The sequence below is a fragment of the Zonotrichia albicollis genome, chromosome Z (assembly GCF_047830755.1).
Source record: "Zonotrichia albicollis isolate bZonAlb1 chromosome Z, bZonAlb1.hap1, whole genome shotgun sequence".
NCBI classification, from domain to species: Eukaryota; Metazoa; Chordata; class Aves; order Passeriformes; family Passerellidae; genus Zonotrichia; species Zonotrichia albicollis.
This window is the reverse complement of record NC_133860.1, coordinates 17986650-18014460: the sequence shown is the minus strand read 5'-3', so window position 1 is coordinate 18014460 and position 27811 is coordinate 17986650. Positions and strand designations below refer to the sequence as shown.

The following is a 27811-nucleotide window of genomic DNA, read 5'->3' as shown; positions in this document are numbered from 1 at the left end:
GGCACCCCCAGCTCATGTTCAGCCACTGCTGACCAGCACCCCCAGGGCCTTTCCCACTCAGCAGCTTCCCAGCCACTGTCCCAGCTGGAGCTGCAGGGGCTGCTGTGACCCAGGGACAGGAGCCAGCACTTGGCCTGGTTGAACCTCACACAACTGGCCCTGGCCCGTGGGTGCAGGCTGTGCAGATCCCTCTGCAGAGCCCCCTGCCCTCCAGCAGATCAGCACTCACACCCAGCTTGGTGCCATCTGCAAACTGCCTGAGGGTGCTCTTGATTCCCTCATTGATAAAGGTACTGAACAGGACTGGACACAGTACTGAGCCTTGGGAAACCTCACTAGTGACTGCCCAACAAGTGGATGCAAATGTTAACTTTGCTGGCAAGATCTCTTTGGAGTCAGCAGAGGTGCATGTGCTGCAGGAGGAGCCAGCCACATGCAGACCCTCAGAGGGGCTGGGCAGTTCCCCTTCCATCCTTGCATGTACTCTCTCTTTCACACTGTTTGCCACAATTTTCTGTCACTACACAAAGCTGCTTTCTCTCCACTATAATGAATACAAGGAAGACAAAAACATATGCTGGTTCTTACTGTCTACCATGGCACAAATTAAAATCAGATACTGCTGTCTGACTTGCAGAAATGACACTGAGTTTTGTATGTGATGCAGTTTTTAACTTGAAGTGTTCACTTCACAGTGGTTTAAATGCCTTAAAAGCCAAGGAAAATGTAAAAACTAAGTCAGAAACTGATCAGTCACATGAACCTGTTCCCTCATGAAAAGGAAGCAATGTCAGTAAAAGCAATAAACATGGATTGTTTGCTGGTTATGCAGGCTGCCCCACCTTTCAGTGACCTTGGCCTGAGGTTTGTTTGTTTGAACATGGAAACACACCTACCTCCCCTGCTTTCACTTTTGAAGGCAAACACAAGTCTGGCCTCAGAGCAGCTGAAGCATGACTGCCATGGAGCCTTGAGGTTAAGGTGTTTCTGCTCATGGCCAAAATTTTCTGCTGAACTAAGCCTGCGCCCAATCAGCTCACCTTGTAAAGGAAAAAAAAAAAGGGGGGGAAAATCTAGGGAGTGAAGTAAAATTTCTAATATTGAGCAGCCAAAGAGAAAAACCAAGCCACAACAGCTTGCAGCTTGCAGCTGAAATGCACACTTGTTAGAGCCCAAGATTCAAGTGATCAGTGGGGTGCTAAGGGCAGGTACAGTAGGAAAGGATGGCCCTGACCATTGACTCAGGGATGGGGCAGTGATACGGTTAATACCTCTCTGTGATCAAGTAGAAAAGCATATAATGAAGTGCATACCTCTTTTCTCAAGGAGACAATGGTGAAAACTGTGGAAGGGTTGAGGAGCTGATGCTCTGGGGTCTCAGCTCTCCACTCTCCACAGCTCTGCTGGCTGGAGGAGCCAAGCACTGCAGTGAAGGACCCAAACTGCATCTGGGCATAGAAGAGAGCAGGTTCCTGCTCCTGTGAGGAGTAGGAAAGGCCAGGTGAGACACAGGGCTGCTGAGACAAAGGGCTCTTTCACCCAGCATTGCTACCTGGCCCAAGGCAAGCCAGAAGGAAAGGTGATAAAGTGCCTTGTGGTTTGCCACCTACTCTGGTAGCAATACACTAAACTAACTAACTAGAGTGCAATATCAGTGTTCAAACATTTCCCCATGTCACAGAATCATAGAACCACAGAATTAAATGCCAGAATGCTTAATTTTGGAGAAGGCCTCCAGGATCAAGTGCAACCACCAGTGCAGCACTGCCAAGACCACCACAAAACCATATTACTACAAGCCACATGTACGTCTCTTAAATACCTCCAGGCATACATCATGAAAAATGCCATCCCTCCTTCCCAGAAACTGTGCAAGGTGACCAGACCTTCACTTGAGCAAACTGAGGCCAACTTCAGCATTTGCATTCCCTTCCTTAAATCTTTCAGATCCAGTAAATTTTAATAAACCATCCTCCATGGACTCAACCACACTTGGAGGAAAACCAGACATTTTAACTGCTGGCTGCTCTAAAAATTGAGAATCAGGAGTGTGTAGTGAGATCCTCCACCACCACAGATACATCTTTCGTAATTTCTACAGGGTAAGGTTGTAATTCTCTGTAGAAACTCCATTTCACTTTCCAGTGAACATTTTTAGTGCTTGCCAATGTTTCTCTAATTGGCTTCTCCTGTCAATACCCTTTTTTGCATGCTAAAGCACTCACCATTCGTGAATGCTTATGTGAAGTGAACTTTGCAGGGAAAAGGGAGTTGCAAATGGACTGGAATCACAGCTTCGCACTTTCTCAGCTGTTACATTTACATTTCTCAGCTTTCTGATTATTAAGGGAAAAAAGTTCCAAGTGGTATTATCCAGTTTAACTACTGCTCAAGTAAAATATTTTCAAAGTAATAAAATAAAAGAGAGGGAGGAAAGCAATTTCAGTGGGATTTGTGCTTTCATAGCAAGCTTTCAAAACTCCCATGATAAATATTTTCTTACCAAAAGTTTATCTTGATTTTCACAGATGATCAATGCCTTACATTTATCTGTAACAATGTACAGAAATACAGAATGTACAGAGATACAGAAACTCCTGCTAGCATGTTTTGTTCCATGTCTTCATTTAAACACATTACCCAATAGACTGTTTTGTTGAGCAATTTGACCACTATTTGAGTAACTAGAAATGGATTTCTGTCCCTGAATGTTAGGAACTATTTTGAGAAGAACTGTTCATGGTTTCTTACACAGAATAATGTTCCTTGTATTTCACAGCCCTGTTGCCGAACTGTGGGGGTACATGGGGCAGTTTTATTGAATACTGTGCATTATCATTCAGCAGTTAAGGGAAAATGTATGTAAAATATTTCTGAGAAATGCCCATTTTATGTTGACTCACTCATGGCTTAGGCTGTGCACAAGGAGTATGGATTTCTCTCTGCAGTCTGATGCAGTTACCTTCAGCCTCACAGCAGAGAGGATGTAGACACCATCACAAGCACACATTGAAAAAACAGAGTGGATTCAAGCTACTTACAGCACAATGATTGGAGCTATTGATAACAAACCCCACAAAATCTTGGTTTTTAAGATAAGTAAACACAAACTTCATTTCACAGAGAAGAAACACACTCTGCAATGTGAACTATGAATCCTGCCAGCATCCTGATCATTTAGCAACCTTTTTTTTTTTGTTTGGTCCACTTGTCTATCAAATTCAAGTACCTGAAAAGGATGAAAAATTTGAAAGAGGAATTGAGAATTGTTGGTTAGGCAAGCAGATTGGAAAGGGCACTATTTAAACAGAACCACATGGTTTGGAATACTTTGTACTCCTGTGCTATAGAGACTTAATTATGACAATCTTAGCAGTAATTAGTAGCCAGAGGCACTACATGAATAAATATGCATTTCCAGTGAAGTCATGGTAGCTGTCAAACAGCATTTGGGAAGGTCTATTACTTAGAAAGTAATAACATTAAGAAATCCTTCCTTCTGCTCCTTTCTGAAACCACAGAAAGACTATACAAAAAAAAGGTGCTTTCTTGATCATGAGAACTTTTCATTTGCACTTTTATATCAGTTTCACTTTATTTTCTCTGAAATTGCTCACACAAGTAAAACCATGATGAGAGCTCTGGATTTCACTGTGTACCCAAGCCCAGCAACAGGCAGTGTAGTGTGGAAAATGTACTGTGAATCAGAACAGCACTTGGCCATACTCTTTCTCTGCCACAAATACACAGCTTTGGGTCCCACATAGGCGCACTCTATCTGCCCCAGGCACCTTTGCAATCTAACAGAGGTTTATGCTGTCACAGAAGTGGTATTTTAAAAACAAATGAAGAATCTAGAAGTTTCCTGACAATTGACTCATATGCACATACAAACGAGAAAATGGTGTTCAGATAGGAAGTTATCAAAAACTATGCTTTCCTGTTTATGTAGTGGGGCCAATACTTAGAGCCTGAAAAGCTTATTATAATCCTGAATACTATTATAATGCTCTTACTAATATAAAAATGACCAGCCTTTCATGTGCACTGAATTTTTGTGTTGCAAGGTAAGACTAGGCAGCTGATGAAACAGAGGGTTCAACATCAGCTAGAAAGTGAAAACATATCAGTACTGAGGACTGTGGAGAGTGAAACAAATTCGTCTGGATTGAACTCATTATTTAGTTGGGCTGGAAGTCTACATAACAGAGATTTTGGAAAGAGAAACACACTTGATATCTGATTTGTTGTTGATCCAGGTCCACAAATGTTGCTTCCTGTGCTTGGGGGCAGTGGAACGGGGCAGCAAGGGGGTGACTTCCTGTGCAAGGGATTTTATCATAGACAGCAGCGAGGCAAAGATAGCTTCCAGCACCCAATCCATGTAGTTTTCTTCTTCTGCCTTCAACTAATATTAACAAATACTTTTAGGAGATGTATTATTCTTATATAAGCACTTGAAAATTGATCTCTAATTTAGTTGTTACAAACAACTGCATTACCCACGCAAATTACTAAAAATATATAGGACTGATACATACATACAAACTTAAAATTCGTCTTCCAAAAGCTAAATTAGATTTATGAGTCATGAGTACATTGCCACATCTCTGGATCAGTTTATGAAGGCCTGGCAAAGATGAAAGGAGCCAAGTGTTGTTTTTTTCCAAAAAAATATTTGAAAATAATAATTTCAATAACTACAAACAGTGATGAATTTGATGGCTCTGCTAATGATGCTTGTCAGGCAATTTACTCTAAAAGACTTCCATCTATCATAAAACCACAAAAATCTAGTGCCTCCAAATCTGCTGCAAGAATTTACTACATTTGAAAGGACAGTCTGCGACTGCTATTTTAGTGAGCTCCAGATTTTTACCTGAAAAGAAACTCAGATCTCTTGCTAGGTTTCCCATACTGAAAGAGATACAGAAACTCCTGCTAGCATGTTTTGTTCCATGTCTTCATTTAAACACATTACCCAATAGACTGTTTTGTTGAGCAAAAATAAACAAAAGTATTTCTGAAAAGAAACATTTGCCTAGCTATATTTTTTTATTTACCCTAAAGAAGCAGAAGTGGTTCGTATAGGTGTGGGTGCGACGTGACACTTTTGCCTGTGGTCTATGTGCTAGAACTGTTTTATCTAATGAGCCACTAGCGTGCAAGCAACCTGCTGCTGGCTGTACGTGTTGGGAATGAATGATTGTGGTCTGCACGTTTCTCATAGATCAGCACTCTGCAGTTACCTAATTGCATAAGAAAATCTCTGTCTTTTGAAGAAGTTTCACTTCTCACAGGTGATAATGGAAAAATCTAATGCTTGGCAAGATGCACAGTCCTTCTCCCTTCGCCTTCTTTAACCTTTCCTTTCCCTTGCTTAACCCTTCTCTTTCTGTGCCTTCCTCAGCCCTTGCCTTCCTTTCCTTAATAATTTCTTTCCATAATAATTTCTTTCCTTAACCCTTCCCTTCCTTTCCTTTTCTTAACCCTTCCCATCTCCTTCCTCAGCCCTTGCTTTCCTTTCCTTAACCATTCCTTTCCTTAACTCATTCCCTCCCTTCCTTAATCCTTCCTTGCCCTTCTACAGAACTGAAAAGAAGAAAATCATAGCTTCCCACTACAATGCCACTACCACTTTTAAAAAACATTTCTAACAGAAGAGGTTAACTGGACCAACTTCAGGCCCTCTCCAATCCTCAGTCACAGACCCTCTGAAGAGGCAGAGAGATGCTTCCCCTTTCTGACTACACAAAGACAGGAATCTATGTGGAAAAAAGAGAAAAGTTACTGATTAATGCTGTTGATTCTGCATTTCAAAACCACACAATGCTTTGACGAGGGGGATGAAGAAGCCCTCCAGTGCTGCACTGCTGTGACAATGTAGGTCTTTGCTATCTATTCAGATAGGAGGAAGAAAACTGACCTGATATGGAGTTTCCTGATGATATTCACTGTTTCAATATTTAAAACATGGGTTAAACTCATCTATGTAAATGATTATATCTGAGTTGCTGCTGCTATAGCAATTAGTGAGACAGTAATTTCATTTGTTTTGTCTATCTGAAAAGTTTGCAAAGCCCTTCACTTTTAAATAAACATGAAAATCAATTTAAAGCAGGGACCTTTTAACCACAGTAATGCAGTAATTTAGGTCAGCTTATGTTGGTGAGTTTGTTAGAAGAGCAGCCTACTCAGTCAAATTAGGTCAGCTCACAGTGTCCTGCTTAGTGAAATGTGGCTCTAGAGCAGGAGATGCAAAACCTTTCAAAACAATAACTGAGAAATCCAGAGCAATGTGGGAGTACATCATCTTCTCTTTCATGTCATCATACCACATTTGGCTCTTATAAACAGAAGTGACAAAACATATGCCAAATATCTTTCCTCAGAAATGTCATTATGTATCTCTTGCTCCAATACCATTTACCTGTTCATTTCAACTGTATGTCTGTCTGAATACAGTTGCTTTATCAGACAGGTGAATATCCTCCAGGAAATTCTACAATATATTCTCTGCACAGAAAGAAACCACAGCAATAAAACTTTCATTTTCTTCTTAATTAATTCCACAAAAGTATACCAGTCTTTCTAAGTGTTATTTTTTTCATGTCCATGCATTCTTTGGCTAAGGAGAAGCAATAGATAACATTTATTGACATTTTCCTTTTAGTTACACAGATTCTTCCCTCACTAAATACTTAAACCTGCTTTTCCTTAAATCATCTGTTTGCAGTCTGTACTTACTGGGTATTTACATTTCTTCATTGATTACTACCTCTTTAATGATACAATTCTACTAGAATAAGAATTATTTATTATCTTACAGCTGCTGCTTAACAGTATAAATTCCCTATCAATAATGCTGACACATAGAAACAGAGGAATGCACTTCACTACAGCAAATGTGACCCTCCTTACAGGAAACTAAAGTATCTGATGTGCAAAACCTTTCACTGCAATAGAATTTGCAAAACTTTTAGCCAGTCATCCCCAAAATCTGCCTGGCCTCTGCAATGCGTATGCTACTCTCAGTTGTGCTTAATAGCCTTTTCAAGAGCAGTAGTTGAACAGAGCTAGCTCCATTAAAACATCAATGCAAAATGTTATCTTGAAAATCTCTGACAAAATATTTCTAAAATACTGTGCAACTACTGCCAAAAAAAAAAAATAAAATCTAGTTCTACTTGATTTAATGTATTGATTTGTTATGAGAGTTGAGTTTGCAGTTCTAAATATAGAGCAGGTAACTGTTCAGAACTGGTATTGGCACTTACCTGTAGATCAAAAAGGACAAGTGAATCGATCTGAAAACCCAATTTACAATGCCTAACTCCATTTAACCACTTAGCCTCTTGTTCCGCTCTGACAGCGCTTAGACCACTTATGAACATATATAATCTAACATAGATATAAGCTCTGTTTCATAACTAAGCTTCCAAGAGCATTAATGCAATCAAGATCAGCTGTAAAACTGTCCAACAAAGAATTAAACATTAAATAGTTTGCCTTCAAATGTTCTGTACTGAATAATGATCTCAAAATACATTCCTATAATTACATTAGTATTTATAAACTAGACTTGTGTGTGTCAGCATCAAAAGTCTCCATTGGGAATTAGTGGAGTTAAGCTGCAGCTGTGAGATACTTCATCAATCTTATTCTAGTTGTATTAGACAGGCATTAATCAATGAAGGAACATATGGTACAACATAAATACCCAAAATGGCACTTTCCCTGAATCCTCCTCAGTCCAAGCAGAGGATAACTGCTGCCAGTAGGACATTTTAAAGCAAATTGCATCCATATTCTGCAATTACTAATTTTCTAAGGGCATTTTTTAACCTTTGCAACATATTCACTTGAAATTGGCCTTTTTTACTTTAAAAACACATCAGAAATCTTTGTTAGCTACTTACTGGGGAGACAGAATAAAAGATGGGAGAAAAATTGCTAATGGCTACGAAGACTGACCAGATACCTGGGATGCCTGATTCCAGAATGTGAACTCATTAATGCAGAGAAAAATCCATACAGACATATGGGAAGCAGCATCAGAACTCTTTTTTTTTTTCCTCCATAAAATAACAATTAAGAAAACATGTGGTCATTTTATCTAGCTTCCAAAAGAAAGAAGGCTTTTCAGCTTAGAACAAAAAGTATAACAAAGTCACTGGACCATGGAGTTAGAATTCAACCAGAACAAAAGTGGAAGGTTTTCTAGAACTGGAGTGTGAAAATAAATCAGTATCTGATGTTTTGTGTGCTCTTTCTCATATTCTCTTGCAATTATAAATTAACACTTTACTAAAAACTGCCAAGAGTGGTTTTTTTGTTGAGAGTTTTGGGATGAAGTTTCTTGCAGTCAAAGGTGAATCTCCAGATGTAAACTCAGTTTAGTTTGAAATCAGAATAAAACTTCTGATTTCAGTCCACTGATTTCAGTAGAGAGAAAAATTCAACTTACGAATATAAATACTCCAAAACAAACTCTTGATAGGAAACAGTCTTTGATTTTATCTGTGTACCAGCACGGTTTTTTCTCTTTTTTGAGTTTGTCCTCATTTTGTTCCTTACCTTACCATTGTTTTTGTTGTTTGTATGTTCAGATGTGGGTAGTGGTAGAGAAGAGGAAACCTGTGTCTTACTTCTAATTCATCTGTTTCTGAGAAGCCACCCTAGCCCTTCCTTTGCTCAATTTTGGATCTTTTATGGAGTCTTGCATTTTAAACATTTGGGTTTACAATTGAGCATGAGAAGAATTAAGTAACAGAGATTTTTCTTCTTTTCCTTAGAACAAGATTGAAGAAAGATCAATTAAAACTATAGTAGTTTGCTTAGGGAAAAAATAAAGTTGTGCTGATTGTCGAGTAGCCTGTATAATTCAGATAATCAGAGGTGAAAATATGCCATGGGACAAGCTTCAGAGTTCTCATTAAATTCAACCAGTTTTAAAGGAAGTCATGGGGGAGGAAAAAAGCCAAACAGACTGAGGTACTGCAGATATATTTCTTTTGGAGTAAAAGCCAATTGTTGCTAAGAGTGTTAAGCATAAAATGTGAAGAAGTTAATGTTATTCTTTGAAAATTAGGAAAATAAGCTTCTACAGATTCTTTGAGATCCTTTGAAAAAGAAGCTGAAACCTTCTATCTCCTCCTTCATTTGCCACTGGCAGAGAAGGAAAAGGGCATTTTTTTTTTGAAAACTGTATTTTTTCTCCTAAGCATGTATGTATACTGCAGAAAAATTGCCAGCTTTGATTGTTTTAGCAAGATTACATGTCTAAACTAGGTCAATAAGCTGTAGCCAGTTGTGACACCTCCATATTACATTGCATTTGAATTGGCTTCATCTTAGGTCCAGTTCTCTTCAACATCTCCATAAATTACTTGAATACAGGAATCAAAGGAATATTAAGTAAGTTTGCAAATGATGCAAAACTGGGAGGAGTTGTTGACTCCCTCGAAGGCAGAGAGGCCTTGCAGACAAACCTCAACAAACCAGAGAGATATGCAACCTCCAACCACATGGAGTGCCGCAAGGGGAAGTGTCGGATTCTGCATCTGGGATGGGGCAACTCTAGATGTACAGACAGACTGTGGAATGAGAGGCTGAAAGCAGCACTGCAGAAGGACATCGGGGGCTCCTGGTCAATGATGAGCTGAACAGGAGCCAGCAGTGCCCTGGCAGCCAGGAGGGCCAGCCCTGTCCTGGGGCATCAGGCACAGCATCACCAGCCAGGCAAGGGAGGGGATTGTCCTGCTCTGCTCTGCACTGGGGCGGCCTCACCTCGAGTAATAGGGTGCCACAGTATATAAAGGACATTAAGCCATTAGAGAGCCTCCAAATGACAGCCAGAAGGATGTTGAAGGGTCTGGAGGGGAAGCTGTGTGAGAAGCAGCTGAGGCTGATGGGAGGCCTCACTGCAGTTACAACACCCTCACAAGTGGAAGCAAAGTGGCAGGCACTGATCTCTGCTCTGTGGTGACAGTGACAGGAACTGAGGGAATGGCCTGAAGCTGGGTCAGGGGAGGTTTAGGCTGGATATCAGGAGAAAGTTCTTCACCCAGAGGGTGGCTGGGCACTGGAACAGCTCCCCAGGGCAGTGCTCACAGCACCGGCCTGACAGAGCTCAAGCGTTTGGAAAATGTTCTCAGGCACATGGGATGATTCTTGGGGTGTGCTGTGCAGGGCCAGGAGTCAGACTTTAATGATTCCTGTGGATCCTTTCCAACTCAGGATATTCTAGGATTCTGTAATTCTGTTAGACATAACCTCACTGCAGAACTCTAACCACAAGATCTTCTCTTTTAGGCATCCTCCTACAAACAATGTAAATGACATGTTCAGTTTAAAAACATCCTCGTTTCATTGTGTCACTAGTAATCATTATCAGGTTAAAGAGGAAAACATGATCTAAATCAAATGCAACATATACCATCTGAGTGTCAGCTGTTATGGTATTATAAAGATTTTTTCATGTTAATTGAGGCTTGAGTATATTGAACCTTGAATTCCAAGAGATTTCAGCACATGTAGTTTTTAAAATACTAGAAATACTGATTTGATTTTTGTACATGCTGTTATTTCCATTAACAAACTAAAAATGCCCAGTGAAAATCCTACACTGACATAACTAAATATTATTTATCTAAAAGTAGTAACTTTTCCACAGGATGAACTATGATTAAGACCTTCTCCTAAACTTTATCAGAGCTACAGTATATGTGAAGTTCTGCAGTGGATCAGATTTTGAATTCAACAGTTATAACTTTGCACATTAAAAACATAATTTACAAAACTATCTTGAGGACTGGATGTCATTTGCTGGAAAAACAGCAATTCATGGTTAACCAGGATGAAATTAAACTTCCTCACATGAAAATGTCAAACTGATGCCTTAAGAAGGCTCGGCCTAAAACAGAAGCTAGAAAGAGTTTAAGAATAAAGTAGGTAATCATGAAAAGGACTTAATGGATTCATCTTGGCAGTCCAAGAGCCCAGCCAGGGCTACACCCAAGATGTCACAAAATGGATGACTGGTCATGAGGTCTCCCACTTTTATATGTTCTGGTCCATTTGCATATGGGAGTTAATTGTCCAGTTATAGCTTTAGCTTAAGAAGTCCCACCCTTTTTGTTTCTCTCTTCAGTGCACTGTTGTTTATGCTCTTAGGCCTGAAATTTGTATCAGTTGTCCTTGGTCCCAAGCTAGAAAAGAAATTGTTTTGTCTCCCTCCTCTGTGAAGAGAGCTTACTGTCCCCTAATATGAAGCTCAGAATTACACACTAAAGCACCACAGAATCTGAAAAATATAAAAGCTAAAACATAAGGCATCAATCCTATCTCTAATTAAGCAAGAAAAGATTTAGCTTTCTCTATGTATACATGTATGTGTATATGTGTATATATGTATAGACATGTGTACATGTAGATGTGCACAGGTATACATATATGACTATATACATATTTATAAATATATATACACATAGATATATATATATATAGACACACACATGTATTGGAAATAAAGAGAAGGTGAACATCTGTACTGAGAAAAATGAGGAAAAGTGAAAGTTTTGCCTAATTTAAACCATTAATCATGTGTGGGCACACTCCTTCTTCCTGCCAGGTACTGCTGCTACTTTTTAATTAACAGGTACAACATTCACAGCTCAAGATAAGTAAAAGTTTTCCAAGAAATACAGACAACCACTTTTGTTATTTTAATGCAGCAGGGTCATGAGCTGGAAGCTTATCAAGCCAACACTGCTGCTGTGAAGTGTAAGGGTGTCCAAAGCAATGCCCCTGAGGCCAAGAATTTGAGAAGTCCTGAAGTCTTGATGCAAGTAAGAAGAACCCTAAATGTGAGTGTTGATGCCTTCCTGGTATTGTGAGGTCCAGAACTGTAGTCATCACTGTAAACATGATGAGTGCTAATTGCTAGAGGGCAATGACTTTTCTCCATCTACTGCAAGCTGTGTTCCTGTTAACACATGCCAAAACTGCTCTTGCTGCCAGGGCACACCATGTTCAGCTTGTTGTCCATCAACACCCCCAGATTCTTTTCAGCACAGGTGCTCTTCAGCAATTATCATTATGAGTAGCTACACTTCCCAGAGGGGCAACCTTTTGCACCTCAATGCTTGAATTTTCAGGGATCTTCTATGATGAGATGTTGATCTGCAGAATTTTCATGACACAGTTTATCCAAAATAAACTTTAAAGAAAACAGTTGTTTTTTTTTTTTTTCCCACTGCCAAGGATATTTTATAAAACTGGGAGTTAAATTCAAATGCTTTTCTACTTACAAATAAATATATTTGTTATAAAATTTATTGAAGGCAAAAAAAGCAGTATCAACCCAGGTAATTTTTACTGATAAAGTGAACAATACTACAACTTCTGAAATTTTCTGATTGATGTTGCTTTAATTTCATAACCATTACATTGCAAAGAAGTTTGTGTAGTGTGCTTGATTTTCAGATTGCATTTATCAGTGTGTTTTTTCAATGGTTTGGAGAGCTTCTCTTAAGCTGTCTACACACTTAGAAACTTCAGCAGAGCTAAGAGGCTTTTAACAAAACAGCTGGCTTCACTTATGAAGAATAAAAAAAGAAAGCATGTCTGAACCTCATGCTCAGTGGAAATTTTGAGGTAAGGGGCACAGAGCAGATGGAGGAACTTTTCTTGCTATTATGGCAACGATGTGACATCACTCAGCCATTTTAAAGCAAAATGACAAAACAAAACATAACTGTCTTTTAAGGTGTTTTGGATATTGCAAAAGTTTGAATCTTCCTGTAAGAGACTGTTTTCTGAGGAACAAATATGGAGGTATTCTACTTATATAAAGGAATGGATCATAGCCCTGAAAGATTAATATGGAGCCTGAGTTCTGTATAGAATGAAATGTTGAGACTGATTTATGCTGGGGGATTTTATGCAAATTAATATAAGTATAGAAAACATCTTACTTCAGCAACACCTTTTGGTTTGTAGCTTTTTTGAAAGAAGATTTTGCAGGGATTAAAAATTTTAATTTGCAGGGATAAAAAAAATAATTATTATGAAAGTATTGATAACATAAGCTTTGTTACATCTTTTCTAAAGCAAACCATCCAAGGCATTTTCCATGCAGCACAGACAAGAATACCTGATATAAGTGAAATTAAGGAGTAAATGAAACATTAAAAGACAGGACACTGTGAAAACAGGATTGAGCATGTTCCGTACAATTAACTGAAAGCCAGACTAGTCTTTCAGGTTCATTTTTTGAACTCTGTGTGTTAATATCAAATAGACAATTATTTCTTCTTTTAGTTCCTGTCACAAACTGTGTCTAAAAGAATTATCTATCTGGATTTTATAACTCTCTGATGAGAAAATTAGTTCATTTAGCCAATTGTTGCTTCAACAGTTTATCCACTTCCCTATTAAAAATCTGCTTGTTATTTGAAGCCAAGGGTTCCAGCAATTGAATCTACATGGTGTCTACCAGAATGAAGATGGATTCTTGTAAAAATTATATTTGAAACCCCATTACATTTTCCTTTGGTAAAGACACCAAGTTCCTCATACTTTCTTATACATGATTTCCTACCATCCTTGACATTATTCTCTGAATACTTTCTAGTTTCAACTATCCTGCTTGAAGTGTAGCTATAAAAGCTGTATATGATATAACTGTAACTCTCCTGCTACATCTGAATGCAAAACTACTCAACATTCCCTCTTCATAAACACAAGGACCTCTTTCATGCCTGGGTCACAGCTGGGCTGGGAACTCAAAATCTCTTGAATAACTCTTGTGATACTCCGCTGTACTCAAGTAGTAACTGTTGAAAAAATACATTGCAATTTTCAGGCCATACATTCTTTGCTTTGGAAATTATACCTTTACTTTCCCACAGAAAAGTGCTCACTGCATGAAGCCTGACACTTCACACAACCTATTTCACTTTTTACTATTTCACACTGCTCTGCAGTCTGCACTTAATTTCAAACATTATCAGTAATGATTTTACGTTCCATTCTGGGTTACAGGTAAAATTTATGAACAGTGTATGAGAAAAGAGGAATACTTGAAAATCTTACCTAAATAGAAATTTATGATTTTTAGTAGTAAAGCTTCTTCTTCCTTCACTCAGGTTTATGAACTGCAGGGAAGGCTTTTTGAAAATAATACCTTTTTTATTTTGCAATGGAGATCTCCAGTGTGCAAAGTCAGAATTAAAAACTTAGTAATTAAAGCTGGTTTTTAATAAGAAACTAAATGTGGAACAAAAGAAATAATTTAAAGATTATGAAATATGCAAAAGGCAGAGAACTAAATTGCAATTATTTTCTATTCATGTAATAATTTAATATGGAGTAAAAAGCCAAACTTTTGTGTGAATATATACCCTTTATGTTTAAAAAATATTGGGGATAAAACTGACCAAATTGTCTATGTTATGTGAAGAAATGATTCTGGTAAAAAGAATTTGTATGCATATCATGAAGTCTGTTGTCACATGTAAAATGAGGATGTTGAGGTTTTAGCATGGTTTGTGGGGGCACAACAAAGTTACATCTGTTTCTGTGCTGGTGTGGTTAGCACAAAATATGTAGACTGAAGACACATTAAAATTTTTGTCTGCAGTGATAAGCTGACTGGGTTCTATTCTGAGAGTCATATATCACATATAGATGCTTTGATCTGCTACCCCTAGATGTTCCTTTCAAAATGTGACTGTCTTTAATCAAAGAAACAAACCTGCCATTATTGACATCAGGTTCTAAAAATCTGAAAAACTATTTACTGCCAAATTTATCTGGTCTCTTAGTTCTTGTCTAAGAATTCCTTCTTTTTTATATGCTGCTATTGCTTTTTCAATACAGAATTGTTTAATAACTTATAACCCAGTCTTTTATAACTATATAACCAAGTCTTTGATGGATGGAATTTTCACAGAAAACAAAAAACCTGATCTACCCTACAGCTGCTGGGCAGTATAGTTGATTTACACTGCAAATTGGCAGTATCTGCATTAATTACAGGTACATTTCTGGGACAATGCAAATTTAAGCATGTGTGCTTACAAAGTCTTCGGTCCCAGGCAGGAATACTTACAAGAAGTTTGTATTCTTGGCATGATAATCAAAGACAATCTAGAAATCTCACAAGGAACACCATCATATCTATATTATCTCATGCATGCTTGGCTAAAAAGTAATAAAGATATATTAAAATGAAAAACTATTCTGTGCAGATAGCATTCTCAGCTAAGGGTAAAGGTTTGTGGTTCTCTATGGGTTATATGACTTCAATGAGATTATTTGTATTCTTAAAGAGCGTCATATGTTCAAATACTTTGCTGAATTAAAAAAGGGAAAAGACCATTTAAATTGTGCAATTTTTATGAGGGTAATGATGAATGCAGGAAAAATATACTCCAGAATGAAGGAGCAGTGTTCAGATACAAGCTACTAAATCGGTGCACAGTGCCAAAATTTTGCTAATATCTTGGGCAGCTGACAGACTAAAAATTAGACCCTGTACTGAGATAATCACAGTTACCAGTTTCATATGTTTAGTCTTCAGAAAACTTGACACTGTAGATCAGAGGAATACCAGAGTACCACTGAAAACAGAGAATTTTTTATGCATCTCCATTTTCAAATCCAGGGGAATTATTTACAAAGAGTATTCTGAAATGCACATCACACAGATCCATGACTAAATAGTTCCTATCAACCTAGAGTCAGCCATCAGACTGATGGCTGTCAGACATAAGAGAATGGAGAAATTGGATAAAACTATATTTAAACACAAAGATCCTATTATACAGGAAAACCAGTAAGACTCATACTTCATAGAGAAAAATAAACACCCACTCAAGCTGTAAAGAGAGCATTTGACCAAGACTCTGCTTAATCTGCCAGAGAAGTCAACATTCTCTGGGTGTCATGGTATGCCATAGATATCTTCAGACAAGCACTATCACACATGAAAATTTGCAGCATGTGTCTGGACTATGTGGTGCCCTTGAATGCAATTTGCCAACAAAAAAAGGACAGAAGGCAAGTCTTTAGCAGGTCATAGAGTTGAGATGTACTGCAAGGTTAGAAATAGAAAGGTTCAGTGGCAAAGATTCACCATCTCCTCTGTCAACAAACACTCCATTTTTATGAATATGATGCCCAGTTTATCCTGGTCTTGGAGAAAACAGTTGTCATTTATTTTATTAACTAGAAATTACAGCATGCTTTAAAAGATTAATTGACTACAGCATTTAACTCATTAAAATGAATTAATGAATAAACTATGCATATAACAAAAGCTGTATAGATATCTTAGTATGTTTAGAAGAATTGGACATATTCTTTGAACAAATCTTAATGACAACACTACCATCTCTTTTTAAGTTCAGAAATTGGTTTTATTTAGAAATAATCATCAGACTATATAAGATGAGCGAACCATAAGTTTCCCTTTTTGTGGTTTTGTTGTTTTTAGTTTTTTTTGGGGTTTTTTTAAATTTTAAAGTAACAGAAAATAGAAAATGTGTAGCTGGAATGGGATTTTGCTCTTGTAACAATAAACAAAAAAACTTTTCTCATGGAAGAGAGGACTGGACCTGTAAGACATATTTCTTACAAATTTTGAGAAAAAATATTACTTAATGTTCATAAACAGTAATTTTTCATACATTTATGTCTTCACATGTGTTTTGCTCCCCATCAGTTGATTGTGCTTCTTTGGATCTTTGGAGAAAGACTTTTATATCCTATGAAAAGGAAAAAAGGTATATTAAAAGTAATTTCATGTTGCAGCCTGGAAACTGCAGTAATAACACCTTAAACTTGCAGTAATAACACCTGTCTATCCTCGGGGTGAGCTTTCCACTGACTAGATTATGGTGATAATCTAACTTCAGTGGAGGTAAATTACAGATTCCCACATCTCAGACAATGTCTTCCAGCAGGGCACTGGAACTCATTCAGCTGAGGTGCTATAATATCACTGAGATGATGTCTTAATGTTATCCACGGGACTTAATTTCCTTTGGTGTTTTACAAAACGACACTTTGTTAAAAAGCAACTCTGTTTTTAAACAGAGATCTTAAACATCAGCTTAATATTATTGGTTAAGAGAGGTATCAAGACTGTTGTCTAAACCAGTAAATGTTATCCAGAACATACAAAGACAAATTCTACAATTAAGTGCGTTTTTTTAGTATGCCATATTTCAGACTGAACTTTAACAACAATTCCAGAGAATGGATACTAAAAAATAAGTAACTAATACTTTGAATAATATATACCCTCAGTAGGTTAATTTTTTGCTTAGTTCTTTATAACACATTGTCTGATTTGTTAATTTTCAATAATTTTGTATTAGCAGAATCTTCTCCATTTCCCATTTCAGCAATACTATCCATTGTAGGATGTGTAAGTAGGATGAACAAGGAATTTCTTGTCATTTCATGTCTTATTTTAAAATAATAACATGCTGAACCTTCAATACAAAGATAAATAACTTTCTAGCATCTCCTGATACTGTCAGAATAAATATTTTATCCTTTTAGGAAATTATTCTCCATTTTTAGGAGAATAATCAAGGGTCAGATTTTTTATTTATATGTAGTATTTTATAGACATGTAGTGCAAGATATATTTTGTGCATGTTTTGAAGATACAACCTTTTCTCAAAAGCAGAAACTGCCTGTATGTAGTGATGCCTCACAAACTTGTAACATACCAGAAGCATTCCAGTGAATAGAGAACTATGCTAAAAGGAAGTATTACCAGTCCTTGGTTTTAGAGGGTTGCACTAAAATTTATCTTTGATTCTAGGAAACACTTCACTACAAGGAGGCATTTTCCAGCAAATTGAGTCAGAAAAAGTAGCTTCAATCCTGGTTAGATAAAAATAAATGTAGTACTAAATGCTGTCAAAAAATTGGAGCTAGAATGCTCCAACAGTTTTACTATGTCCGTCTTCAATGAAGGAAACTTTTTTTCTTTAAGATGCAGGAGTATTATTTATATTTCTTTAATATAAGAAACAACACCTTTTATGTACATTAAATTTTCTAAGATTATTTAGGGATGGGATACATCATCAAGAGAAGCATAACATAGGTCTCTTTTTGCAATGAGGTACTTAGACACTGAGTTAGATTTTCCTTTTCTTGCACACTGGGACATTTAAAACACCACATGAAAAAAGCTTCTCAAGTTTCGTAAGTATTACAGTTACAGCTTATGACTAAACAGTGATTCAGCAGTACTTTTTTTCTCAAAACCTTGATACATGGTCCTGTTCATAAAATGTATTTAATATAATCTGTATGAACTCTCCCTGTGTCAAGAAGCTCTTTTACTTTGTTAAATGATACATGGAGTTCTGAATGTTTGTTGTGTAATATTAAATGGCTGCTGTGGCTATAAACAGGTTTTTTAATATTTCTTCAATGTACTAATAAACTTTTTTTTCAAAAAGCAATGTTAACTATAGATTAATAGAAATCCCACTTCAGTGGAACTCCTATCTGAAAGAATATCTGGATTATGTTACTGAAATGATTAGCAGAATGAACAACATTAACAGCAGTAACCATATGACAAACAATTTAGATGGAACAAGCATAATGCAAGAGCCTGCTAAATGTATTCAAAACATAAACACATAGAAATATGACGTGATAACCCTATCTTCAAAAACAGAGCTTTTTTAAAAAAGGGCTATTCAGGATTTGAAAGCAGAATAAGAAATACAATGCAATTTATCCAATGCATAATATTTTTGATATTAATAAACTGAATGCTAATTATCAAACTACCTTATCTTCACTAATTATAAGAATGTAGTTTACTCAAAGTAATAAATACTGCATTAAGCATTAAGAATTATAGAAGTAGAATATATCTCAGACTCTTTCTTTAAATTTATCACAATCAAAATTCAGAATTACTAGAATATGTGGTTGTTTCTGTATTGCCATATCTGTGACAGTCTCAGGACAGATGGTAAAATTTGTAACAATAAATAATGAGGTCTAAAGAAAACCCCTTAACTGACCAAATTGAGTAGATGAACACATGCAGTGCAAAAAGCAGATTGCTTGCTTCTCCCATTTGAATCAGCTGGTCTAATAAAAATCTTCTCTCATTTATTATTAAATTTATTTAAAGAAAATTTAATTGAGTGTGTAATGAAGTTCCTTCATAAACATACACAGATAAGTGTCATCTGCCTATTCTCATGGAATAAATTTAATCTGATAAGTGAAAAAAATGTGTTGATAATGGCAAATTTGAAAGTTCTAGTTAGGACCAGAAAACCCTGTAATCAGATCAGAAAAGACAAGATGAAAAAGTAATAGAATTTCTGGGCATATTAATTTGTAGACATTTGTACTAAGGCTGATAGAAAGGTCAATATCTTGTAGGATGCTGCCAGCCCACTAGCAGAGAAAAAAATATCCCTGCAAAAGACAATACATTTCACATGAAAAAAAAAATTTTTGAGATATGACAGACAATAATGGTTGAAATTGAACAGGTCATCAAGATCCAAAAGAATCATCAGGTATTCTAACTTAAATTTGATAAAATGTAAGCTAGATGTTCCCTTTATAGTTTTCAGCAAAACATTTTACTTTCAGCTGTTCATGACTGCATTAGTACAAACATTTTAACTTTTAGAAACCACACCCTAACTTGCTATATTTATCTTGTACAAGATCTCAAAATAACAGCACTGTGGTTGACTTTCATTTTTATAGACATCTCTGAGGAAAATTTCTGCAAAAATAATTGATGCTAAAAATACTGTCTTGGAAAGAAAAAAGTTCACCTGTTCCCCAAATATGGAACCGATACAGGAAAAATCTTCCTGGAGTTTGTATGTAATAGACCAGAATTGCAACATACTTAAAACAGTGGCCCCTGAGTCTCTATGCCTGTTTGCTGGTGAATATAAAACTTTTTTGGTAAACCTGAGTGTTGATTTCATGCATAAAACAAATGTCTGTATTTAACAGTACAGTCAAGGAATGAAATAGTTTGGGTTTAGATACAGAAACCAAAGAGTACTATATTTGAGATGCAGTCTGTGTAAGTCTTTTCAAGAGGAAATTTTAAATACTACAAATGGTAACTGAAGCTCTGCATCACCTAACTGTTGAGTCAGGAGATACAAGAATCAGCAGGACCTGCCAAATAAATGGAAAAATGTCTCGTTTAAATGGAGTGATACCAATATATAAACAAGATGTGGGGCTAGGATATGTCACTGAAACCCTCAGTTACTGCCAAGATTCATATGCACTATCCTGCAGCTTTTCTCATAGACTGACAATTTTTATACCTGAATTGCCCTGAATATATCCCATATATCTACCAGCCAGAAATAACACAGGTAATTGATGGTAGCTAATACAATTTAAACATGCTATCCAATCTACTCTTTAAGCTATCTAACAAAGTATCCCCTAAAAATGGTAAAGGAAAATTAGAAATTTTAATAGAGAATAAATATTGTGCGTTTGATTTTCAGATATTAGCCAATGTGAAAATGTTTTAACCAAGAGTCTCTGTAAATTGCCTAGCGTATAGATATGGCTTTAAATCAGTTTACACCCTTGTTAAGTTTTACTTTAGGTTTCATCACATTTGGTCTTTATGAAGAAGCTGCATTATATTAAATTCTACAAAGTCAGTGAGTGTTTGTGTAAACAACAGTTCTTGAGGTGGAGCACATCTACAGAGCTGGTTTAAAAAATGCTTTGGTCTACAAGAAATTCAGTGAGGTTGGAAAAACAAATCAAATTAGAAAATGCAGTATTCAATTAAATAAAAAGAATAGTCAGGAAGAAAGAATGGGGAAGAGAAGGGAGGAATGACCTAACATTGCATGGCATCTGTCCTCCCCAATAGGCTGAGACATCAACATAGGAAGGATGGACACACATGGATAGTTATAATCTTCAATTTTATTGTCTGGTCTTTGTCTTACATTTCTATCACTTTCTACACTAGCAAGTGGATTTTTAACCCTCACTTTTACTGAATAAATATATTATTTTATTCCTATATTTTATCTTTTACTTACAATGATTATGAGTGATACAATAAATGCTGGGCAATTCACATCCTACAAGTGAGGAGTATAATTAAGAAATAGCAAGTTAATCCTAAGATATTTGGTATCTTATTCAGATTTACATTTTGTGGGACACTATGGGGGTGATCATCTAAAACTTGTGAAGACTGTTTATTGACTGTTTGTTGTCCCATTCGATGTGGGACATGCACAAGCAAGCATCCTCTCATCTTCTAGTGCTGTTTTCTTACATCCTGTGTATTGAGTATTTTTGCCATAGTTTGATACTTTAAACAGGGTGATTCTCTGGCCAAAACTTGCCTTTTGTGCAACTGTTTTAATGCATGTTTAAACATAGGTGCAGGCAGCAGGGAAGCTCTAGACAATGGCAGGGAAGAACACTTGGACCTGTACTGCCTCTGCATGCCTTTTTCTGTTGCCTGGTTGGCCTGGGGTGGAATGGGATCTACCACATATATCTCCTACAGTGTCCTGCAGTACGATCCTGTAGGGAGGATAATTCAACCAGACTCCTTTCTATGGATGAGGAGAAAAGCAAAGGCTCATCAGGCAGTTCCAAGCCAGCAAGACTTGCACAATAAACAGGTCTGAAGGCAGCCCGGCCTTTGATGGATGGAATTTTCACAGAAAACAAAAAACCTGATCTACCCTACAGCTGCTGGGCTGTATAGCTGCTCTACATTGCAAATTGGCAGTATCTACATAAATTACATGTACATTTCTGGGACAATGCAAATTTAAGCAAGTGTGCTTTACAAACCTCTTTGGTCCCAGACAGGAATACTTACAGGAAGTTTGTACTCTTGGCATGTATTAATCAAATCTGCCATGAAAGGATGCTTCAAAAGGAGTTCAAATGCAATGGGTGTCAGATCTTCAGCACCTAATTCTTGGTACACCTTGACGAAATACTTTAAGTAAAAATAATCTGTGGTCAATTTACTGTTAAAAAAAGAAAGAAAAAGAAAAAGAAAAAGAAAAAGAAAAAGAAAAAGAAAAAGAAAAAGAAAAAGAAAAAGAAAAAGAAAAAGAAAAAGAAAAAGAAAAAGAAAAAGAAAAAAAGAAAAAGAAAAAGAAAAAGAAAAAGAAAAAGAACAAAAGAAAAAATGGAAAAGCAAAGATCACAGCATATTTTTTTAACATATGATGCAAGCTACACAATCATTCATTAATCAATCTGCCTACCTTATCATAGCTGCCTGCCTTCTCCAGACAGCTAAATCTATTATAATCTTCATCTTTACTTCTTCCAGTATGAAACACTTTGAGTAGAGATGCCACTGAAATAATTTCTTCACCTGTGTAATTCAAGACTTCTTTTTCATCCTCAATTAAAGTCTTTTCATTTGACAGTATGTTGGGGCTTGAAGAATCCTAAAAATTTAGGCACAGGTATCATACTTGGGGATAAACAGTCTGTCAGTAGAGGGTCTGTTTCAGTTAAACAACCATTAAGAACCAATGGATTACAATTCCAAACTTCAGTTCTTACAAAACAAAAAGTCATCAATTCACACAAAATTATCTACTGCACCACAGGATGGAGGAATAAATCCTGGCAGTCCAGAAATATCCATATTGTTGGCATTAGCAGAAATTTAATAGACAGCTTTTTCCAGGAATGTGGCCAACATTGCACAGAAAAACTAGCATTTCTCGGAGCAACAAAACATAAAAATATTTCATAGTTACAGACTACAATACCAAGAAAAGGAGTAAACTTGGTCATTCTGGATGTTCACACGAAAAAAAAAAAGCCAGTATGAATTTCCTAGTCCAAATCTAGTCACTGCAAGAACACTGTTTTGGCCAGCAGTTAACCAGCTCTCCACAGAAATACGTATTTTCTAGTTTACGCAGAAAAGTTTATTTTAAGCAAGCAATCAGGTAATTTTAGAGTTAGTCAAAGAGAAAAAAACCCTCAAAACTAAACAAAAAAAACCTGCTGTGGAGATTTTTGAACACAAAGATGAGAAAGGACCTCACATAGGTGAACAGTGCTTTGACTAGATTACGTCACAATGTAGACTAACCAGTAGCAACAGAAAATTGCATTTATTTGAACAAACTATTTATTTCCTCATTAGGAGGGAGAGACTGCTGAGGTTCAGTCACACCTGTGCTAGTGCCTTGGGCCTTAATACATTTCATTTTGTGCACAGGAGAAGTAGAGTCATTTGCAGTCTTTTCAACACACAGTAACCAAGATTACAAAAATATCAGCACTGAATGGTTTTGGTCTGTCATCATATTACTTACACTGAGCTATGAGACCTACACAACCAATAATAACATTCTTTAGACTTAAAATTAAATTTGTAAAAGAAGTCTCAAGAATATGTGAGTCTGAGCTTCTCTTAACAACATGAAGGCTTCAGATGTATTTCTGCAGGCAGATACCAATGAGATGATGTTACAATTACTAGCACAGAACAAGAAAAAGAGGCAAATCAGGTGAAGCTCCGTAAGTGGATATGTATGAACCAGCTACCTAAGGTGTAAAACTTCCTAGAGATGAGTCAGATAGCTCTTTATATTCACCGATGAATGTTCTACTGATAATATTTACTAAATTTCCAGTACCTGCAGTGAGAATTGGGATATTTAGATTACATGTAAACAGTCACAGGGAAAGATTTGGGTTCTTAATTTGATGCTGAAACCACTTTGGATGTCTTCAGGACCCTGTGTGTTTGATGGAGCTTCCCTCAAACCTGACACAATATCAATGCACCATTTCCTTTTTGCCCCCTTGTGTTTGTGGAATAACCTTCATGAAATACTGGCTCTACTAAAGTCTATAGAGAAAACTCCTTTACTTCAGTGATAAGGGATTTCTTTTGTTGCCTTCTGTCCATATTCAATATTATCATTTAAGTGCATAGGCATGGAACACAAGGCATAAGAAAAAATATTTTAAAAATGAAAATATTAAAAAAAGAAAATATTAAAATTATGTTTTAAAATCAATCCTGTGATTCTGTACACCAGCCTAGACAACTACAAAGTCAAAGAGAATCCATACAAGCAAGATTCATTTAACATCTAATTCTTGGATATTCCTAGGTTTCTGAGGGACTCTCCAAGGTGAATTAGGCACACTATCTGTCTGTTTAATACACTGTGGGACATACATCAGACAGAGCTCAGATTCACAGAGCCAATGCCTTGAGTGAGAAAGCAGGCGTGAGGCAATGCTCAGGTTAGATGGGACATCTCTTTCTCCTTAGAGATCCAGTTAATTCTGGGCTGAAGGCAAATGCTCCCCTTCACTTGTGACTTGCAGCCCTAAGAAGTTGTTGACACAGAGATGATAATGCCAGTCTCTTGCTTATATACTACCAAACTCCAACCAAACAGACGAAACCAAGCAGAACATGGCAAAGAAGAGAACAGGTTGTGTAGCTTTATATCCCATGAGATGATAGCTAGAACTTTTCACCAAAATATAGGAAATTATTACCACAGTATCTAATTGGGAGAATTCTGTGCTCTCCTTCTTCCTATGAAATGTGGAAATCTTACTGTCTTATTGTCTCATTCAGTCACTCCAGTGTACAAAAACTCTGTTGTGCCAAAAAACCACAGGGAAGTATAGTAACTTCTGTCATTTAAATCACAAAATGCTATTTTGCAAATGTATACTATTACCCTGTGTAGTAAAGTGATGCCTTTTCTATGCTCTTTCTAGAGATCTCAATTTTACTTTAAGTTCTGGGCAATTGCTGGAGTCACTGTGGTTGCAACAGGGCAGTGAATAATTTTATTATCTTAAGCAGCAACCTCTTTCCAAGATGTGTACAGATAAATAATTTATGTCTCAAAAAATGACTTATACTTCAATAAATATAAGTATTCACTAATCAGTAACTGATGCATGCAGTGGACTATTCCAGTTTTAAGACTTTAATAATAAAAACATACTACAGAAATACTAATAATGTTCAAATGATGAGTTTTGTTTGAATTAACAATGCATTCATCATGTCTGAAAAAGTAATTTTAAAATTATTTTGTATGAAACAAATTATTATTAAACCTTCTGGTTTACAGATAAACCTAAACACTTGGAAATAACACAACAAAAATGTGTCTGAATACCCCAAAGAAACGGAGTGGAAAATAAAGTAAGACCAGCAATAATAAAGTAAGTGGAAAATAAAGTAAGACCAGGTCTTACATCATGACATAACATTACTGTAAGTCATACTGCTGTTTAATTCCAAGGGACTGATGGCTGGTCAATTAAGCAAAATAATTACTTCCATTCATATGCACAAGGAGTAATCACCAGTAAGTATCTTAAACTTTCATTAAAGGCAAGCAAATTTCCAGACCTTTGAAAGAATCCTTCTGAGTATTATAACCAATGCAATGTTCCTATTCAGTGAGACTACTTATAAGGACTGGAGTTACCCAGGATAAGCAAATATAGAGACAGCTGGGCAATTTATAAATTGAAAGTACTACTACTATTCTCTAGTATTTTTCTGTGATATTTTACCACACATGGAAGGGAAGCTTTCCTTTTTCTGTGAATATATGCTCCAGTAACAATGCTAAGTGCTCTGTATACACCTTCAACTGGATCAGAGTGGGAGGCGAAATAAAGCAGCATCTCAATATAGTTCAGCAGAGCAGGGTCTTTTTTGGTATCCGCAAATAAATGGAAGAAAAACTATAAAAGGGCAAAAATAAGCAAATTAAGTTCTGTAAGTGGATTTAAATGAAATACAAATCAAGGACTGTAGAGAAAAGCATGAAATACAGTAATAATACAGTACAGCTAATAAGAGCTACTATACTTAAGAGCATGTTGAGACTGTGCAAATCAAGGCTGTGATAAATCATAAATGTGTGTTAAGTAATTCAAGGAAATAGAAATTGAGTTTCGCAGAAAAGATAGAAATTAATAAAACCATGTATCATGACAAATATGTTCAAAGCATTATTTATATTCAGATTATTATTAGCCCCCTCTTTCATGGAAAAATCTACGTGCTCAGATGCAATGATCATTTGCCTCCCATTCTTTACAAAGCTGGTTGCTGTGTAGCAAAATTAATGTCATTCAAAAAAGAATAGGAGTAATTAAGTCTTTCTGAGCAGAATATGATTTAGAATGCTCAGGGCTGACTCTTGGATTCCTCTCTACATTATTCTGAAGCACCACTTGACCTGAAAAAAAAAATCAAAAAAAATGCAGCACTTATTGAATAAAAGAGACCCAAAAAATTCTAAAATGAGACCTATCATGTTTGAATAGTGATTTTTTTCGAAATATCTATGTTTTCAGTTACCTCTGTGAGGTGTTTTAGCCTTTCTGAAGACTCAGGTTCTTCACAACTTTCTGTTATGCTTAGATCTTCGTTTCCATTAAACCATAAGCCCACCTGATTTAATAAATAAATAAATACGTTTGTTTATTTTCACACACCGAAATAAGGTAGTCTTTATACTCTAGCTGTTCAACACACAGGTTACTAAGAGCCTAACTTCTGGACTTAATCAAACTGAATTTGTTATTCATATACAATGACGACAATAATTATAATTTGTTGTTTGTAAGTTGTAACAGATATTTGAGAAGTTACTGAAAATCAAATAGGATAGAAGTGAATGTATGCTTTTGAAAAAATTGAAAATTAACTAAGTAGTTGTAAATCTATGCTGCTGAAGAAGCATAATATGATATGGAGTTTCTATGCATGCTCTGATTTCTTCCTTTGAGGATATCCTTCACTAATCCCTACAGCTTTTGTCCAGACTTTACTTTTAGAAGAAACTGTCCATACAATTCAGTATGATGAAGGATGGAGCCACGGCTCTCCCCATGCTTGCCTGCTCCCAACAAGATGACCAAGAGTCCTAGAGAGACAGAGCTACAACTGTAAATTAAAAGTGCCCAGAACCAATTCTGTAGTACTAGACTCTAGACATAGGAAGGATCAGCTAGATCTGGATAGGTATGAACCAACTTCCAACAGAAAAATTCACCTGTGTGAAACCACACCAGGCTGTACAAACAACATCACAGCAGGGACAACCCACCACCATTACCTGGAGATGGGCCCCAGCACTGTATAGTTTCACAGTGTAGGTGCAAATAGAGAGGACAGGTGAAGCAGCTCAAATTCCCAGTGGAAGGTTATTCAAACCAGCTGTTCACTGCATATATACTACCTTGTAATACTGAAGTGATTAAATTAAGTGCTTGGTTAATATAATACTTGAAATAGGATCCTATGATAAAAATGTACATTCTCAGTCTGCATGTCTTGTAACTGCTAGCTTATTTGTAAACTCTTCAGCAAAACTTACAACAATAGAAAAAATAAATGCACATAGACCTGTATTTTTTGTGGGTTTCCTGGCCTTGCAGAGTTTGTTTCTTAGAAAGTCTGTGGTGGGAAGGGATTGACAGGTGCTCCTGGAAGTTTTAAATTAATTAAAGAAAGTCTGAAAACTACAGGCCTCTGGACTAACGCAGCCTTTATTTAGTCTTTTTTAAAAACTAATGCTAGGTGAGTGGAGAACAAATTACAATAAAGTTTCTATGAAATTTGTTCAGAAGTGTTGGAAAATTATATTTAATATCAAACAAAACCAGAAACTGGCAAAACTGGAATATCTACACACATCTATATGTGTATATATATGATACTTACAGCTAGTATAGCCAATAGAGTGAACCA

General features: G+C 36.4%; 1 protein-coding gene across 8 annotated transcripts in view; it reads right to left on the bottom strand.

Moving 5' to 3' along the window:
• The window catches only part of SPEF2 (sperm flagellar 2), a 117300-nt gene that overhangs the window by 27325 nt on the left and 62164 nt on the right, over positions 1-27811 (bottom strand). Inside the window, exons 28-32 of one of the 8 annotated variants that reach the window (XM_074533298.1) lie at positions 26417-26509; positions 25621-25794; positions 22302-22490; positions 21905-22027; positions 16299-16772 (exon numbers count right to left, since the gene is read on the bottom strand). The exons of 2 other annotated variants lie outside the window; for them this stretch is intronic. In XM_074533298.1, the coding sequence (XP_074389399.1) occupies positions 16689-16772; positions 21905-22027; positions 22302-22490; positions 25621-25794; positions 26417-26509 (663 nt within the window). In that variant the 3' untranslated portion in view covers positions 16299-16688. Of the gene's footprint in view, positions 1-16298; positions 16773-21904; positions 22059-22301; positions 22491-25620; positions 25795-26416; positions 26510-27811 lie in introns of those variants that run through there. 5 more of the 8 variants (XM_074533295.1, XM_014268332.3, XM_074533296.1 and 2 more) reach the window with 5 other exon arrangements.